General features: G+C 41.1%; 6 protein-coding genes across 6 annotated transcripts; 2 read left to right on the forward strand and 4 right to left on the reverse strand.

The window, feature by feature from the left end:
- Window positions 1–953: 953 nt before the first annotated feature.
- LOC121886715 (histone H4) lies at window positions 954–1,348 on the reverse strand. Its single transcript, XM_042396945.1, has one exon. The coding sequence runs from the start codon at window positions 1,309–1,311 to the stop codon at window positions 1,000–1,002; it is 312 nt and encodes a 103-aa protein (XP_042252879.1). The 5' UTR covers window positions 1,312–1,348; the 3' UTR covers window positions 954–999.
- A 2,139-nt stretch (window positions 1,349–3,487) lies between these two features.
- LOC121886685 (histone H2A-like) lies at window positions 3,488–4,016 on the reverse strand. The gene has a single exon (XM_042396892.1). It carries the CDS (start codon window positions 3,972–3,974, stop codon window positions 3,591–3,593), a length of 384 nt encoding a protein of 127 aa, XP_042252826.1. The 5' UTR covers window positions 3,975–4,016; the 3' UTR covers window positions 3,488–3,590.
- A 3,925-nt stretch (window positions 4,017–7,941) lies between these two features.
- On the forward strand, window positions 7,942–8,372 carry LOC121886704 (histone H2B 3-like). The gene has a single exon (XM_042396924.1). The coding sequence runs from the start codon at window positions 7,958–7,960 to the stop codon at window positions 8,324–8,326; it is 369 nt and encodes a 122-aa protein (XP_042252858.1). The 5' UTR covers window positions 7,942–7,957; the 3' UTR covers window positions 8,327–8,372.
- Window positions 8,373–9,351: 979 nt separating this feature from the next.
- Window positions 9,352–9,754, reverse strand: LOC121886733 (histone H4). Its single transcript, XM_042396969.1, has one exon. It carries the CDS (start codon window positions 9,707–9,709, stop codon window positions 9,398–9,400), a length of 312 nt encoding a protein of 103 aa, XP_042252903.1. The 5' UTR covers window positions 9,710–9,754; the 3' UTR covers window positions 9,352–9,397.
- Window positions 9,755–13,314: 3,560 nt separating this feature from the next.
- Window positions 13,315–14,323, forward strand: LOC121886637 (histone H1-like). Its single transcript, XM_042396803.1, has one exon. The coding sequence runs from the start codon at window positions 13,482–13,484 to the stop codon at window positions 14,085–14,087; it is 606 nt and encodes a 201-aa protein (XP_042252737.1). The 5' UTR covers window positions 13,315–13,481; the 3' UTR covers window positions 14,088–14,323.
- A 601-nt stretch (window positions 14,324–14,924) lies between these two features.
- LOC121886678 (histone H2A-like) lies at window positions 14,925–15,963 on the reverse strand. Its single transcript, XM_042396880.1, has one exon. The coding sequence runs from the start codon at window positions 15,922–15,924 to the stop codon at window positions 15,541–15,543; it is 384 nt and encodes a 127-aa protein (XP_042252814.1). The 5' UTR covers window positions 15,925–15,963; the 3' UTR covers window positions 14,925–15,540.
- Between the last annotated feature and the right edge of the window lie 1,867 nt (window positions 15,964–17,830).

Here is a 17,830-nt window from a genome sequence, read left to right on the forward strand (position 1 = left end):
CTCACAGCAGTAGTCGTAGAAAGTATACACTGAAAACAAAACAAAATGAATTACTTGCTGCCGATATCCAGTTGCATCACGAGCAGTAGCTACGAGCTAACATTGAGCTAACATTGAGCTAGCAAGATCACCGATAACCGGTTCAATAAATTGCTACACGTAAATTACACACACCCACATTGTTACCAATACGTGTGGTTACTGAAAGCTTATCTCAACATATCATTCAAATAACACACACTTTTACCCATAAAACAAAGTTATAAAATATATGAACGGAGCTTAGTACAAATCGACCCTCCACTGGCACCGGGCATAGCAGACTGGTGGCCGAACACGGGGTGCACCCGCGAAGTCTGCAAGGGCCTGTTCAAGAGGCATTCAAGTACACACTCAAAAATAAGACTCTGTAGTAGCTTACACTGTAATAGTAACAAAGTAAATAACATAATGTTAAAAGAGTTGGGTAACTAATAATAAATTAGATTCAGTGCGTATTCAATAACAAAACGTGGCAATATGGTTAGTTATGGCAAATGGAATCACTAACTCCGTTACATGTGCATTAGTCTCAATTCACTGTTTACATTTATTGTTTTATTATCAGCTTTCAGTCAACTGTAAAACACCACGAACTGAACGAAAGGTGTAGTACAAACACCCAACATCATGAATTAAAATCATTTGCAGTAAATTTATTTCTGTATCCAAGCAAGCTTTCAGCAGAAATCCATAATATATATGTTGCATCAATTCTTCATGGTGGGACAGCAGAGCAGATTATTGATTTTCAGTTTACATCAGACACTCTGGAACAATAACTTAATATAGAGACACTAAGTCCTTATTCCATTATAAATAGTATGACTATTATGTAGCCAACATTGTTTAGTTATATCATACTAGACATGAAAGCAGTTTCATTGATGAGGATAAAGCTCTCTCAGAGAGTGTTTGGTCCTTAAAAGGACCTTTGTTTTGTTGTAATGGTGGATGAGTTTAACCTCCGAAGCCGTACAGAGTGCGTCCCTGCCTCTTGAGAGCATAAACCACATCCATGGCGGTCACGGTCTTTCTCTTGGCGTGCTCGGTGTAGGTGACGGCATCACGGATGACATTCTCCAGGAAGACCTTCAACACTCCGCGGGTCTCCTCGTAGATCAGACCGGAGATACGCTTGACTCCACCACGGCGAGCCAGACGGCGGATGGCGGGTTTGGTGATTCCCTGGATGTTATCACGGAGGACTTTACGGTGACGCTTGGCGCCTCCTTTACCGAGTCCCTTTCCTCCTTTTCCTCTTCCGCTCATTTTCACTGGTCGAGTATTTTCGTCTCAAGTGTTTCGTCAGTTTGAGACCCAGCTATTTATGTCTAATCTGAGGACGTGATTGAAGACAGTGGCGGGCTGCAGCTTCTTCTTTGGATTTGATGACTGTTGATATTGAACTTTCTGGCGCATTAGCGCCTCCAACTGAGCATGAATCAGAAACTCCTCAATAAATCACCAGAATCATAAACTGGTTTATTGTCGAGTAGGTTTGAACATACAAAGAATTTCCCTTGTTGTTTCAGTGCATAACAGTCAAAACATACACACAGAATAAGTCATCATAAATAGTATAAAATAGAAATGTACAATAAAGTGTAAAACATATTCTAAGTGAAAAGAGCTGTTACTAGTTTAAAGTTTAAACTACAAAATGTGTGCAAATGTTCATAATGTTAACAGTATATGCAGTGTGCAATTAATAAAAATACAAGTTCACATCAATGTAATATACCATGTTATATGTGATGGGCAAAAATCTATATTTGGAAATCTAAGATTATGAGATTGTAGGTTAATATAATGTGTGATGTCTATGGGGAGATAGAGGGTCTGTTGGGGTCTGTTGGGGTCTGTGGGGGTCTGTGGGGGTCTAATTTTTGATAAATTTGCAAAAATTTCTAAAACAGGTTTTCACTTTGTCATTAAAGTTTTACTGAGTGTGGAGCTGTAACATTAAATCTACTACACAACAAAATGAATCCACTGTATCTGTTACTACAAACATAAAACTGCAGAGACTGATCAATGCAGACTCAGTCACCGTTCATCTCTGCACAGTTCAGCTCATCAGTGTGAGCGTCCTTAGACTATAAGTCATAAACCAGAGTCATATAACATATAACAGCTGTGATATGATGCACAGCTGGATGGATGCAGTGATACACACATACAATACATAAGGTGCTGACAGCAGTCACACAGTGTTTGTTTCAATATAGACTCATAAGAGAAATACATCCATGAGTAGATAGTAGGTCACAATCACAGCTGTCCTGTTTTATGTTGAATACAGCAAAACATTTTCAACATCATTTCATTAAACCATATATTTTATTAATTATTGATTATAGAGAGCTCAAAGCTGACTTCATTTCTTTTATTAAACACTCTGACAGCTTGTTATTGACATTAGAAACCAGAACATGATCATCAACAACAAATCAAACGTGATGAAGAGGCACTAAAACATGAATCTTCCAGATAAAACTGATCAGCTGCTGTTGACTTTGTTCCAACATGCCAGAGGCAGTTATAGTCAGAGCTGCAGTGTTTGTCTGAGAAGATCTTTGTTCTCACCAGCAGCACAGAGTGAAGGTTGTTCACACAGGCTGTTTATAGCGGTGAGGAGAAGCCTTGTTCTGCATCAAAAAAAGTGTCTCTGCACCTCAAAACCTCCACAACACACTCTCTCACCAATTTTGTCATTTGTTAGGTATGATAGAAATAATCCTGCTGCATGTTAAACGAAGTCTACAGAAAAGAAGGCAGCTCCATGTATCTGAAAAAGTAAGAAATGACTATAGACAGTGAAAAATAACCTTCTTCCCTTCAGTTAAGTTGAAAACAGCTCAATGCACTGTAATTAGTGATAACAGCTTAGAGTCTTTAAACACCTTTCAAATGCAAATAACCATGAAACCATATTTATAGCCTCATGTGTCTCTGCAGCTCTTTCTCTCACACAAATGAGCCCATTTGAGAAACAAACTCAGAATATTGACCTCACTGTGAAATGAAGTTTAAACCTCAACAAATATATCAGATGGAAAACTTAATTTATAAAATCAGGGGGAACATGAGGCTATTTGGGGGAAAAAAATGGTCCCAGTGGTCAAATTACTATAATATGGTAAAGGTACAATTAATTGAAGCTACTGGATTGTGGTTTAAAGATTTTAGGGCTGTCAGTCACCCAGAGGAGGACTACCTGTACCTCATGTTGAGTAAGGAGTAGTTTTGGGGTTTTTTTGTTTGTTTGTTCTTTGAGGGGTGAAATTTGATATGAGAATAAACTACGGATTTATGGAATACTGCAGGCAGACTAGATTATATTTTAATATTGATATTTTTAGCAACATAACCAACAACCATCATTATAATTTGAACGCAGTTATCATATATTGTGACACTGAACATCAGTATTATGTTTGTGTTTTAACGAGTGTATCAGAGTCATGAGGATGTTTGCTCTTTATGAGGAGTGTTTGGCTCTTAAAAGAGCCTTTGGTTGGTTTCCAGCAGTCAGCAGGTCTCCAGGTTTACTTCTTGGCGGGCTTCTCGGTCTTCTTGGGCAGCAGCACAGCCTGGATGTTGGGCAGCACGCCGCCCTGAGCGATGGTCACTCCGCCCAGCAGTTTGTTGAGCTCCTCGTCGTTGCGGACAGCCAGCTGCAGGTGACGGGGGATGATCCTGGTCTTCTTGTTGTCGCGGGCAGCGTTTCCAGCCAGCTCCAGGATCTCAGCGGTCAGGTACTCCAGCACAGCCGCCAGATAGACGGGGGCTCCGGCACCGACACGCTCCGCATAGTTGCCTTTGCGCAGCAGCCTGTGAACACGACCGACTGGGAACTGGAGCCCGGCCCGAGAGGAGCGGGTCTTTGCCTTGGCGCGGGCTTTGCCTCCGGTTTTGCCTCTTCCGCTCATTTTAGGTTATTTTCTAGAGTCTGGATTCAAAGAAAGTGTGGAGCAAACACCGCAAACTCTTCTTTATATCTCCGCGAGCAGGCAGGAGGGCTGATGTCTCCACCCACCAGAAAAGAGGCTCCAGCAGAGGGAGGCCCGCTCTTATTTTGGCGGCCCTTTTCAAACGGCTTTTGTCCAATAAGCAGCGGAGGTTCAGGCTCCTGTAGGCGGTAATGAGCTCCAGGAGGAGCCGCTCACCAATCAGGACCCGGAGGTCTGAAGCAGCGTCACAGTTCCGCAGCCGCTCCGACACTTTAAGAGCAGCGTGTCTCCTCTTCTCATCACTATTTTTCTGATCAGAGAAAGAAGAAACAATGGCAAGAACCAAGCAGACTGCCCGTAAATCCACCGGAGGCAAAGCCCCCAGGAAGCAGCTGGCCACCAAGGCTGCCCGTAAGAGTGCCCCGGCCACCGGCGGCGTCAAGAAGCCTCACCGTTACAGGCCCGGTACCGTGGCTCTGAGAGAGATCCGTCGCTACCAGAAATCCACCGAGCTGCTGATCCGCAAGCTGCCCTTCCAGCGCCTGGTTAGAGAAATCGCTCAGGACTTCAAGACCGATCTGCGCTTCCAGAGCTCCGCTGTCATGGCTCTGCAGGAGGCCAGCGAGGCTTACCTGGTCGGCCTGTTCGAGGACACCAACCTGTGCGCCATCCACGCCAAGAGGGTCACCATCATGCCCAAAGACATCCAGCTGGCCCGCCGCATCCGCGGAGAGAGAGCTTAAACTGTCTGCTGCTCCACGAACCAACAACGGCTCTTTTAAGAGCCACTAACTCACTAAAGAGCTGCTTCCTCTGCTTCTCCCCATCATTTTGGAAATATTACAAATTCAGATTTGTCTCTAACAAACCGTCAACACTTCATTTTTACCTCCATTTTCTTCAGTCTGCCTCTTTTTACACTGTTGTTCATGCATCTTATAATCACATGCTTCATATTCATGTTGCATTACGTTCTGCGTGTCCAAGGAAAATGTCTGTCCTCTAGATCTGCCTCTGTAACTTCTCACTGGCAAACTTGTTCTTTGCAACAACTAAGTGTCCTCAAATTCCTGCCAGGATCACATCAGTTATGTATCAGTGAATTTGTCCTCTGTTCTGTCATAAAATCAAGTAGCTATATCTAGGTCTAACTATCCAAATATCATTGAACTAAGTGATCAGATTACTCATCTCTTTTCTAACAGAACCAGATCTCCATTTTTATTGTCAGTTATTAATTGATAAATCACTAAAGTGGCTGATTCAGTCCAGTTAATGGTCAACTGTTACCAAGTTTTCACCATACAAAGAATGTGTCTGGTGTTGTTTGCTCCCACAATCACAACATAGAAGAGTACAAATATAACAAGAGTATGGTAGTAATAATAATAATAAGAAGAAGAGTGAAATACACAAATTAGTATTAAATTTTAGTTAAAAAATGAAATTTGAAATCTAAAATTGATTTACAGAATGGCAGAATAATAGCTTCGAAATGGTAAATACAACTTGAAATGAATTATTGACAGTACAAAGTTAATATGGACTGCTCTACAGACCAAGAGATGGAGACAAGTGCAAAAATTAAATGTGATGTGTGTAATAAATAGATAATATAACCATGGAGGTTGAATACAATATACAATGTTAAGTCCAGTTTAATGAAATATATGAAAGTGACCAGCGCAGAAAGAGGGACGTGAAATGTAACATCCAGTTTGATAACAGAACAATTCAGTTATTGAGTAGAAGTTAATTAGTTGTCCGTCTCTCTCCTTTAAAAAAAAAAAAAAAAAAATCATATTCTGTACATGCCCCACATATCTCTCTCTCTCTCTCTCTCTCTCGAAGCTGCCAAATGCTCAGTGAAGTTTTCCTGCAGTGATGTTGTGATGTGATGTTCACTGAAATATGAAAACTGCACAACACAGGAGGGTGCCTTCATCCTGCCAACCAGAGATGTAGTGGAGGTTACTGCTCCCCAACTCAGTTTGTCTACATTTCATTAGCTTTTAGGGTGATAAAATGATGGTGACTGTGAACTGCTCCAGGTCATTAGGAATGTGTAATTGTTTACACACACACACACACACACACACACACACACACACACACACACACACACACACACACACACACACACAAAGTACTACAAAGTTCTTGTGCTCCAGAAAGTCTTATATATATATGTGTATATTTTATATACACACATATATATATGTGTATATAAAATCTACAGCTGCCCTCAGTGCAGACAGACCTTCACACTGAAGCCTGTCCTGATGAAAAACACAATGTTAGCAGATTTAGTGGAGGAGTTGAAGAAGACTGAACTCCAAGCTGCTCCTGCTGATCACTGCTATGCTGGACCTGAAGATGTGGCCTGTGATTTCTGCACTGGGAGGAAGCTGAAAGCCTTCAAATCCTGTTTGAATTGTCCGGCCTCTTACTGTGAGAAACAGCAGAAAGGTCTATATACATACAGTACATTATATACAAACTTTGTATGAAGTTTGGTGTTATTATCATTCATTTTACAATAATTATAGGTCTTATATGTATAATTCAGTAGTGAGGATGACCTATGAGGGGAAGGGAGAAAATGGAGTGAGGGTTAAAGTTTAGTGATAAAGTGCTGCAGAAAAATACCATCAAAACTAAAATTTGTAGCTCTGTACTGCAGTTTTTCCTTTATTAGGGCCCAAGCACCTAGCGGTTCACTCACACTCTCCATTCAAATGTATGAGTATTTTTCTGTGTCCAGCTGCAGTTACTTATTGTCTCTACACACCTGACAGTACACATTTCAATCAAACTTTGACCAGGTCATGTGGGTCTGAACACGTCTACATGACAATATTCCATCAGTGATGCAAACTGGCTGAATTGCGCCCCCTATGAAATTTCAGCAAAGCAGCCCCAGCAGCAGGCAAAATAGTGGACAAAGGAAGTGATGTTTATCTCCTTCTTGCATTGTCTAAAAACAGCCCGGGTCTGAAGACATCTACATGCCCGTCACAGAAGCCCTTCGATTGCACCGTGGCCCGATGTGCACGGAGGCGTGAGGTCCCATTCAACGCTGCTTGCAGCTTTAATTAACATTGTTACTCTAGTTACTTTAAGCTTATTGCTCAATATACGGCTCAGCTTAAAAACGAACTAAAGAAACTGTCAGAAGCAAGCAGCCAGACCTCCTGCACTCATTCACTAATCATACAACATCAACAGATGACTGAACAACCACTCAATTAAAAACTGGATCCAGACAGCTCACTGTAACTTCAACAAGAAAACTACCCACAACACATTATATATATATCTCTGCTGCATTTTTGTTAAGGAGATAAATTCACACAACAGCCACACAGAGACATTTAACCATCAGAGATGAAATTAGCAACGAGACAGAGAGAGAGAAGCTGTATCTGACTCACGTTATCTGATGTCTTCTTCTTTCTATCATGGAGATGAAGTATTCATGTCATAACATCCATATGTGACTGTTGGTCATCTTGTTTGTTAGTTAAATTTTAATCCAGATTGACTAATTTTGCCTGAGATGTAATCTCTCAATCCACAACACTGCCTGCTGTGATGAAGAGATTTTGTTTTTTATCTTTAAGAAGATGTGAAAGTCATCCTGCAAAGCTGCTTTTACTTGTCAAAGCACTTTGAATTTAAAGATCATGTCGATTAAATACGTTAAAAAAAAGAAAAAACAACAAAAAGGAAAGAAAGAGGGGAGGGGTTGCTGCTGATTTTGGCGCCTTCAGCTAAATTCGCGCTGACCGTCTTCAACTACGTCCGCAGTGTAGATTGTTCTGCGCATGCCCCGTCTCGCTTACAAGAAATAAACCAATCGTGTGCGAGCAACGACGCAGTGAAGTTTGCATCAGATGGATATTTAACGGCCGTTTGGAGTTGTTGATGATATTCGTTTGAGGAAATTCAACGACGAAATCATGCCTGATCCAGTCAAAGCACCGAAGAAAGGCTCCAAGAAGGCCGTGTCTAAAGCCACCAAGACCGGCAAGAAGAAGAGGAAGACCAGGAAAGAGAGCTATGCTATCTACGTGTATAAGGTGCTGAAGCAGGTCCACCCCGACACCGGCATCTCCTCCAAGGCCATGGGCATCATGAACTCCTTCGTGGGAGACATTTTTGAGCGCATCGCCGGTGAGGCTTCCCGCCTTGCTCACTACAACAAGCGCTCCACCATTACCTCCAGGGAGATCCAGACCGCCGTCCGCCTGCTGCTGCCCGGTGAGCTGGCCAAACACGCCGTGTCTGAGGGCACCAAGGCCGTCACCAAGTACACCAGCTCCAAGTAAACCTGCTCCTAGTCCCAACAAGTCAAAGGTCCTTTTCAGGACCACCCACACCTTCACCTGAGAGCTTTATTCCTGTCACACTGATGCCTCCCTATTTCTGTCTCACTCTGATTTCTCTACTATAACTGTTTAATGTGTATAACTAATACAAATTCTACTCAAACTGCTTATTTCAATGTGTATGGTTTTCGGTCAATTGCAATAAAGTATAAATGCCAACATCAGTGGAATACATCCATGCATGACAAATTGTGTATATTATAACAAGTGCTCATGAAAATGTTTTGTTCTGAATCTTTTTAGTCAACTTGAACACAATATCTAAACCATTTCAATACTTGGTGTTCAGTTTCAAACAGGAAGTGTAAGTGATCAACATTTAATTAGTGCCATATTCATACATGATAAACTATGTATATAGTAAAATGTGTGTATATAAATCAAGTGTTTGTGTAAATGTTTTTAATTGAGTCTTTTGAAGTGCAGAGAGGAGTGAAGCAGCTTATATATATTTTATATATATGTACACCATTCTTTATCATATAGCCCCTTTAAAATCACTTTAATTAAACACACCTGCTATCCAAAAGCCTCTATAAATATGAAATATTTCCACCATGTTTTGTTGGAACATGTGTAGGACATGAACACAAAGTTACTGATATTCATTTAATCTTTTATGTGCCAAAAAAAAAAAAAAAAAAAGTAAACCAATTCCACAACAACAAAACAAAAATACTCTTATTTTCCATCAGCAAATATAAAGAGAATATAACAAAATGAGTAAACTTTACCCATACTCTAACAGCATGGTTGTTGTATACATCAACATCCATTCTAAACATTAAACCAGGGAGAACAACAAAAAAAAAAAAAAAGCAGCTTATTTCCACCTGTGTATATTCTTCCCATACTTTGTGTGTGTGTATATATATATATATAAAATAAAATGAGAAAATAAAATATATTTCTTCAAAACATTAAGCTAGTTAGATTTGTGGAGGTAAAAGCTCTTAGAGTGAGTGTTTGGTCCTTAAAAGGACCTTTGGTTTGTTGTAATTGTGGATGAGTTTAACCTCCGAAGCCGTACAGAGTGCGTCCCTGCCTCTTGAGAGCATAAACCACATCCATGGCGGTCACGGTCTTTCTCTTGGCGTGCTCGGTGTAGGTGACGGCGTCACGGATGACATTCTCCAGGAAGACCTTCAACACTCCGCGGGTCTCCTCGTAGATCAGACCGGAGATACGCTTGACTCCACCACGGCGAGCCAGACGGCGGATGGCCGGTTTGGTGATTCCCTGGATGTTATCACGGAGGACTTTACGGTGACGCTTGGCGCCTCCTTTACCGAGTCCCTTTCCTCCTTTTCCTCTTCCGCTCATTTTCACTAGTCGAGTATTTTCGTCTCAAGTGTTTGGTCTGTTTGAGACCCAGCTATTTATGTCTAATCTGAGGACGTGATTGAAGACAGGGGCGCGCTGCAGCTTCTTCTACGGATCATCATGCTGGTTGTGACTCTTTTTATGCTTTAGCGCCACCAACGGAACAACAGCATGAACTTGTTGAGCTTCATGGATTTTATCTTAATGCTACAAATTAAATTGCCTTCATTAACAAGCTTGCAATGTCAGTAAAAGTAAAATATTTTCACTTTTATCAGAAGTGTTTCTATTAAGCCTTTTGACTAATATGAAGCTTCTGTTGTCTAAATGACTCAAATAAAGTTGATGTAAACTGAATCTTTGTACTTTATAGTAAAAATTTCCCTCTTTTTCTTATTATAATTTGATGCTTCAAGGTATAAAGGATATGATTATATGATTATTGTTTATGAATTCATCCTTTAACCATTAAATTGCTGGATGGAGCTGATGAGTATTTTCATCTCAGGTGGTGTTGCATCTAGAACTAGAAGATCATGATCTTGGAGGGAAAGCTCAGGGTTTACACCCTTTTCTATTCATAGTAGGTGGTCTTATGTCTCATTTTGTCTTAGTTGGTTCTTCAATTCTTTTCTTTTTTTCTCTTTTTTTTCTTATTTTTGTGAAGAAAATTGAAGAACAGGCCCCGAAAAGGCGATGAGTAAAAATGTGTTTTCTGCTTTACCTTTGATATTTCTGTTCTATTTGGAAGTAGAATTGAGTTGAGTCCACGCGAAGGAAAATGCCCTCTGTGTCATATATCTGCTTTCTCTTAGCAACTTTATCTATATAGCAGAGGCCTCACAAACTGCTTCACAGAGGATATAAAGCATAAACACACATACAGACATAAAACACAATAAAAAACAGAAATAAATAGAAAATAGAAAATTACACAAAGACAAGTCTGAACAAATAGGTCTTCAGCTGCTTTTTAAAGTGTCCACAAATCTTAAGTCCGAAGGGAGAGAATTCCAACATTTACGAGCCACAACCACAAAGTCAGTCTCCTTTAATTTTAAGTCTAGATTGAGGAACAACCAGCGAACCCTGATCAGAGGAGCTCAGAAACCTGCTGGAGACCTACAGCAGTGTCTGACCATGTAGAGCTCTATAGATACCTGTTAATAAATGCCATCAGTAGCCTTATCCAAGTATCACAATATTAAAGTAATGTAACTTATTACTTTCTGTTACTTTTGGATTACTTCAATACTAAATATGCAAATAAAGACAAGAGAAAAGAAATATCAATAAGATGACTTTTACTAGTCTGTAAGACAACAGAACAATGTAACATTAGAAAAGAAAATGGGGAAACCAAGTTTTGCGCATCTAATGTTTCCTCTGCTCAGAGTTTAAAAGAAAAACTTGCTTCTCATTGAGCAAATTCAGGCAGCAGCTTATAGATTTACAATGGAAGTTCACAACACATGACGTATATCACTGAGAACATTCTTAGAGTTATTGGAGTTGTTATGTTACTACAAAAAAAATGTCCAATGATCTTCTGCAATGATGATGAGACACAGCAGCTTCTCTTAATGGACTGTTACAGAGCTCACGAAGTCTGTGACAAACTGAAAGCTGTTGGTGTCTTTAATTTAAATTGCAGAACTGTCATGTATTGTATTATTGATGATAAACTGCTATCTAAACACACAGAACTGATACAATTGATTATCTGTGTTGATAATGCAACAGACTGTGATCTACAGCGACATCGTAGTTAAACAGATAATTACTGACAAATCTGAGCATCTCACCTGGAACATACTGGACTTATGATCTGACAGCACTTTAAACAGGATTACTGGACTTTATGCACTTAATTGATGTTTTGCACTTTGGCACTGGTTGCACTTTATTGTTAATGTAAATTACTGTTTGTTTGTGAATTATAACTATGTGAAATTCAATAAAGATCTTCTGTATTTTAAAAAAAAGAAGAACATTCTCAGGGAAAGTGTCTGACGAAACAGCGTCTGGTCCACTGACTGTGTAAATCTATCACACCGGCACACTGTGTGTCTCAGACCCCCCCCACCTTGTGTTTGTGGCCACTGAACCAGAGCTTTACCCTCCTCCACAGCTTTTCTCAGAGGAAGCAGTAGCAGACATCTGTGCAGAGGCATCATGAGCTTCATCGTGTCCTTTTATTCGGTTCTATCTACGTGATACGTCTGAGTTTTATCCAACTCATTTAGTATTGAACATGTTCTGTCAGCTGTGGACTCGTCTTATACTCAAACTCTCTTTGAACTTATTTGTATGAATCTTTAGAACTGTGTTTGTTCATGAATGTAACGGGGGATTATATTAACCTCACAGTTTATAATGCCCTCGTTAAGTTTCTTTTGTATTGCTGATAATAGTGACAGCCTACAGTCTCTGCCATGTGTTGTGATGATGATGATGATGATGTTGGACTAACGGCTGACAGTAAGTAGTTGACTCCAACGAACACACACAGACACTCCAATGTTGATTCAATGATTACTGTTTAAGCACTTCGGGATCTGGAGGATACAAGCCCGGTCTCAGTAAAACTATTTAATGTAAATAAAATCATAATCAAAGGAAACTTAACCGTTAAATAACAAATTACAAGGCCAACGGTCGAACCTTGACCAGGATCAAAGACTTACTATATTACAGATTATATAAAAGACACTATTGATAGAGATGATTCAGTACACATAGATAATCACTCTGAATGTCAATATAGTTATAATTAGTAATAAACTCTCTCTCAGATCAGCTATACATTAATATTTACAGGTCTCACCTGGTCTGACTTGTTCCCCCAGTGATGCTTTATAGCTGCATGGTTACCTTGGATACTGTGTAGCCTAATATTAAATATGAAATATAAGATAACAGCATTCAAATGTGCAAATAACACAAATATGCTCACCTTACAACTATTAAATGAAGGTAAAATTACTGACAAAATTATGTTCTATTTTCCAAGATTTTGCTATTAGACATAGTGACCATTTAAAGCTCAAATTATGTATTTAATGTAACATGCAAGAGGCAGATGTTACATTAACAGAAGACATCGACTTTATTTTATTCTCACTTACTATATTTTATTTAAGACTTTATTGTATTTAAATTAAAAACAGTCCTCAGAATAAGAGAAGAAATGTTCGCAGCCACAGAGCAGCTCTGACAGGAAGTCTGGCTAAACTGCATCATGAGCCTCATCAGTGTGTTTGCTGCGACCAGAATCGCTTCATATTATTACAAACTGATCAGCAACAGAGGGATGTTTTTACTTTGAGTCTGTGAACAAACATGTGAGCCAGCTGGAAAAGTGGTTTTGGTGGAGCTCGGATGTATTTTACGGCACTTTAGGAGAGAAATGAGAGAGAAAAGTCGCTGAGCAGTGCCGTCCACGGCGGTGAACAGGTGAGGTTTGTTTGCTCCACAAAGAAAAAGCAGAGGACATCAGAACTCTACATGACTTCAATATGAAGAGACACATGTCCGCTATCTGCTGCCTTCACTGTCAGCCTTCAGCACTTGTCACACACTGATTTTTCACTCTTTTATCACTAAGAGAAAACACAAGTGTCCGACATTCACACTGCACAGAGCAACCAGCAGCTGAATTGAGTCTCCGCGGTTCTCATGGTGTGTTTAAGTGCAGCCTCCTGCCTCAGACTCTCCACCAGTTGACTCAGACTCTGTTAGTTTCGTGTTGAATCTGAACCTATAAGAAACAATGGCAGAAGAGGCTCCAGCTCCCGCCGCCGCCCCGGCTAAAGCCGCAAAGAAGAAAGTTTCCAAGCCGAAGAAGGCTGGCCCCAGCGTCAGCGAGCTCATCGTTAAGACTGTGGCCGCATCCAAGGAGCGGAGCGGCGTGTCAGCAGCCGCCCTCAAGAAGGCTTTGGCTGCCGGAGGTTACGATGTGGAGAAGAACAAGGCCCGCGTCAAGACCGCCATCAAGAGCCTAGTGGCCAAGGGGACTCTGGTCCAGGTCAAGGGGACCGGGGCCTCCGGCTCGTTCAAGATGAGCAAGACGGTTGAAACCAAGGCCAAGAAGCCCGTAAAGAAAGCCGCTCCTAAAGCCAAGAAGCCCGCCAAGAGCCCTAAGAAACCCGCAGTGGCTAAGAAGCCTAAGACAGCGGCAGCCAAGAAGACAGCAGCCGCTAAGAAATCCCCCAAGAAGGTCAAGAAGCCCGCAGCGGCCAAGAAAGCAGCCAAGAGCCCCAAGAAGGCCACCAAGAGCCCCAAGAAAGTGGCCAAAAAGGCTCCTGCAGCCAAGAAAGCTCCCGCAAAGAAGGTCGCCAAACCCAAAGCCAAGAAGGCAGCAGCCAAGAAGAAGTGAGCTGTCATCAGTCTCAACATGTGAACTTGATCAAAGGCTCTTTTAAGAGCCACACATCTTTCTGTAAAGAGCATCATCCCAGTTTTAATATGTTTAATCAGATAGTGTCTCATATGCTGCACAAACTGATGAAACTGTGACTTTTGTTTTTTATTCAGAAGTGTTCTTATGTTTAAGATAGAATACAACTATTAACATGAAGTCACAGTTTGGCAGGAGAGGGAGCTCTTTTGTTCCTCCACTTATAGGTGGTTATGTGTAAAAATGAAAACTGACTGCAGTTATTTATATGATATCAAGTCAGTCATTCTCACATCCTGCCAGTTTAATTTTCATTTCCTATTTTCTTATATTTTCTTTATATTTTCAGTTTTTCAGCTGAAGTGAATGTGAGCAGCAGAGTCAACATGGTCTGAACTGAGCATCAAATACAGAAAATCACTCAAGATTATGTTGAACTGTAAATGTATTATGACAATTGCATCATGATTGATATGTTGGATGAACAGATAACAACCATAACAATAATTGATATGGAAACAAATCAAAAAGATCTCAAAAATATTCATCCACTTAACCAGCCAACTAAGATCAACAACTACCCTCCTTTCTAAATCAGTTTAACATTACAGCTTTTAGCAGCGGTCAGCAAATCTGGTAAATAATTACTAGTTGTTATAATTAATAACTTGTTTTCAAATGGTGTGTAAACTTCGTAAAGGCTAATAACATCATGATAAGCATGACTTGTACAATTAATGACCAGTTTGAGGAATAATAGATGGTCTTAAATGTTGATGTTGGCAACCCAACCAACAGAAGTCATTATAATATGAATGCAGTTCACATATATTGTAGATTTATTGCAATATTAAACATTTTGTTTACATACTAAATATAATTTGTGAGTTAACGACAGTGTATCAGACATGAAGATGTTTGCTATTTATGAGGAGTGTTAAAGAGCCTTTGGTTGGTTTCCAGCAGTCTGCAGGTCTGTAATTGTATTATGACAATTTCATCATGATTAAAAAGTTGGATGAACAGATGACAACCATAACAATAACTGATTTAACATGATTATGGCTATACTACCCTCCTCTCTAAATCGCTATTAAACATTATAGCTTTTAGCAGTGTTCAGCAAATCTCCACGTTAATGATTATAACTAGTATAAGCTTTCAAAGGGTGTGTAAAGCTCTGTACTGATCATTATGTTAAGTATGATGTGTGCACATTAAGACTAGATGATCTTATTTTAAATGTTGATTACTGAGATTGTTGAGACAAACAACCATCATATTTATTAAAAATTTATTATGATTATTTTTCATATTATTACGGCTACACAATATAATATAATGTATCATGAGGATGTTTGCCCTTTATGAGGAGTGTTTGGCTCTTAAAAGAGCCTTTGGTTGGTTTTCAGCAGTCAGCAGGTCTCCAGGTTTACTTCTTGGCGGGCTTCTCGGTCTTCTTGGGCAGCAGCACAGCCTGGATGTTGGGCAACACGCCGCCCTGAGCGATGGTCACTCCGCCCAGCAGCTTGTTGAGCTCCTCGTCGTTGCGGACAGCCAGCTGCAGGTGACGGGGGATGATCCTGGTCTTCTTGTTGTCGCGGGCAGCGTTTCCAGCCAGCTCCAGGATCTCAGCGGTCAGGTACTCCAGCACAGCCGCCATGTAGACGGGGGCTCCGGCACCCACACGCTGCGCATAGTTGCCTTTGCGCAGATGTCTGTGAACACGGCCGACTGGGAACTGGAGCCCGGCACGAGAAGAGCGGGTCTTTGCCTTAGCGCGAGCTTTGCCTCCGGTTTTGCCTCTTCCGCTCATTTTAGGTTATTTTCTAGAGTCTGGACTCGAAGAAAGTGTGGAGCAAACACAGCAAGTCCCCCTTTATATCTTCGCGAGCAGGCAGGAGGGCTGATGTCTCCACCCACCAGAAAAGAGGCTCCAGCAGAGGGAGGCCCGCTCTTATTTTGGCGCATTTTTTCAAACGGCTTTTGTCCAATAAGCAGCGGAGGTTCAGGCTCCTGTAGGCGGTAATGAGCTCCAGGAGGAGCCGCTCACCAATCAGGACCCGGAGGTCTGAAGCAGCGTCACAGTTCCGCAGCCGCTCCGACACTTTAAGAGCAGCGTGTCTCCTCTTCTCATCACTATTTTCTCCTGATTAGAGAAAGAAGAAACAATGGCAAGAACCAAGCAGACTGCCCGTAAATCCACCGGAGGCAAAGCTCCCAGGAAGCAGCTGGCCACCAAGGCTGCCCGTAAGAGCGCCCCGGCCACCGGCGGCGTCAAGAAGCCTCACCGTTACAGGCCCGGTACCGTGGCTCTCCGAGAGATCCGTCGCTACCAGAAATCCACCGAGCTGCTGATCCGCAAGCTGCCCTTCCAGCGCCTGGTCAGAGAAATCGCTCAGGACTTCAAGACCGATCTGCGCTTCCAGAGCTCCGCTGTCATGGCTCTGCAGGAGGCCAGCGAGGCTTACCTGGTCGGCCTGTTCGAGGACACCAACCTGTGCGCCATCCACGCCAAGAGGGTCACCATCATGCCCAAAGACATCCAGCTGGCCCGCCGCATCCGCGGAGAGAGAGCTTAAACTGTCTGCTGCTCCACGAACCAACAACGGCTCTTTTAAGAGCCACTAACTCACTAAAGAGCTGCTTCCTCTGCTTCACCTCATTTGGAAAATATATCTAATTCAGCTTCTTCTCTAACAAACCTTTAACACTCATTACAAGAAAATGATGTGTACTCAACAATTGTGCAAAACAGCTGAAGGTGAATTTGCATTTCCTTCTCTATTAATTCTTATCCAGTATGTTGGTGACAGGTTGGTTCTCCTCAGATGTAATGGCAGTTCAGTGGACCCACTAGCTAGGTGCTAGCTCTATTTTCAGAATAAAATATGATTTCACCACTGAAATTTTGAATCCCCAATCGATAAATCAATCACATGATGATCTCTCTACATTGACTCTTGCTTTCTGCATCATGTCTGAAATTTTTTTCCTCTTCTTTTTTTTCAGAATGATGCTACACAGTAAAATGTGTGTTTTAAATCCTATCCAGGTTAAGCCTTTGTCTGTGGATTTCATTTTTAACGAAGAGAATTTTTAACTGAGTGCAGAGGTCAAATAATCCCAGACCTCCATTTTGTTTAGTTTTATACATTAGAAATCTCTTTGTGACTCCACGTGTTGTTCCTGCACCTCTTAAATTTCATTATTGAACTTGAAAACAGCAGCTGACAAAACAATCTTAACACAAGGTCAGTTTAGTAGCTGTTTTAAATTTTCATTTGTCATCAGCAGGTGTGTTATTTTCTAGTCTATGTTGTCTTGAAGTTGAGATAGAAAGCTAATCGTTTTAAAGTCAACATGGACAGTAAGGAAGAAAGGTAAGCAGCAAACAAACATGAGAACGTTTTTCTTTTTCTCTCTTTTATCCCCTCTAAACTTCTCACGTGGTTTCATTTCAATAAATGTTCAAATGATCCAATATTTCGGCAAAAATCAAAGATTAGAGAAAAAGTCTAAAAACTGAAAACAGATTTGTGTATCAGAACTTTGTTTTTTCTTCTTTCCTCTCCCATTAATCATCTCACGACCCCTCAGATTTATCTGCTGACCTTTTGGAGGGGCCCGACCCCTAGGTTGGGAACCACTGGACTAAACTAGCTAACTGTATATAAAGTAGTGTAAACTAGCTCCACCTCCAGCAGCTCCAACAGTAACAT

The sequence above is a fragment of the Thunnus maccoyii genome, chromosome 2 (genome assembly GCF_910596095.1).
Source record: "Thunnus maccoyii chromosome 2, fThuMac1.1, whole genome shotgun sequence".
In the NCBI taxonomy this organism is placed as follows: Eukaryota; Metazoa; Chordata; class Actinopteri; order Scombriformes; family Scombridae; genus Thunnus; species Thunnus maccoyii.

Excerpts from the sequence above, each read along its gene's own strand:
- LOC121886685 (XM_042396892.1), bottom strand. The coding sequence starts at position 3,974 with ATGAGCGGAAGAGGCAAAACCGGAGGCAAAGCCCGCGCCAAGGCAAAG.
- LOC121886678 (XM_042396880.1), bottom strand. The coding sequence starts at position 15,924 with ATGAGCGGAAGAGGCAAAACCGGAGGCAAAGCTCGCGCTAAGGCAAAG.
- LOC121886733 (XM_042396969.1), bottom strand. The coding sequence starts at position 9,709 with ATGAGCGGAAGAGGAAAAGGAGGAAAGGGACTCGGTAAAGGAGGCGCC.
- LOC121886637 (XM_042396803.1), top strand. The coding sequence starts at position 13,482 with ATGGCAGAAGAGGCTCCAGCTCCCGCCGCCGCCCCGGCTAAAGCCGCA.
- LOC121886704 (XM_042396924.1), top strand. The coding sequence starts at position 7,958 with ATGCCTGATCCAGTCAAAGCACCGAAGAAAGGCTCCAAGAAGGCCGTG.
- LOC121886715 (XM_042396945.1), bottom strand. The coding sequence starts at position 1,311 with ATGAGCGGAAGAGGAAAAGGAGGAAAGGGACTCGGTAAAGGAGGCGCC.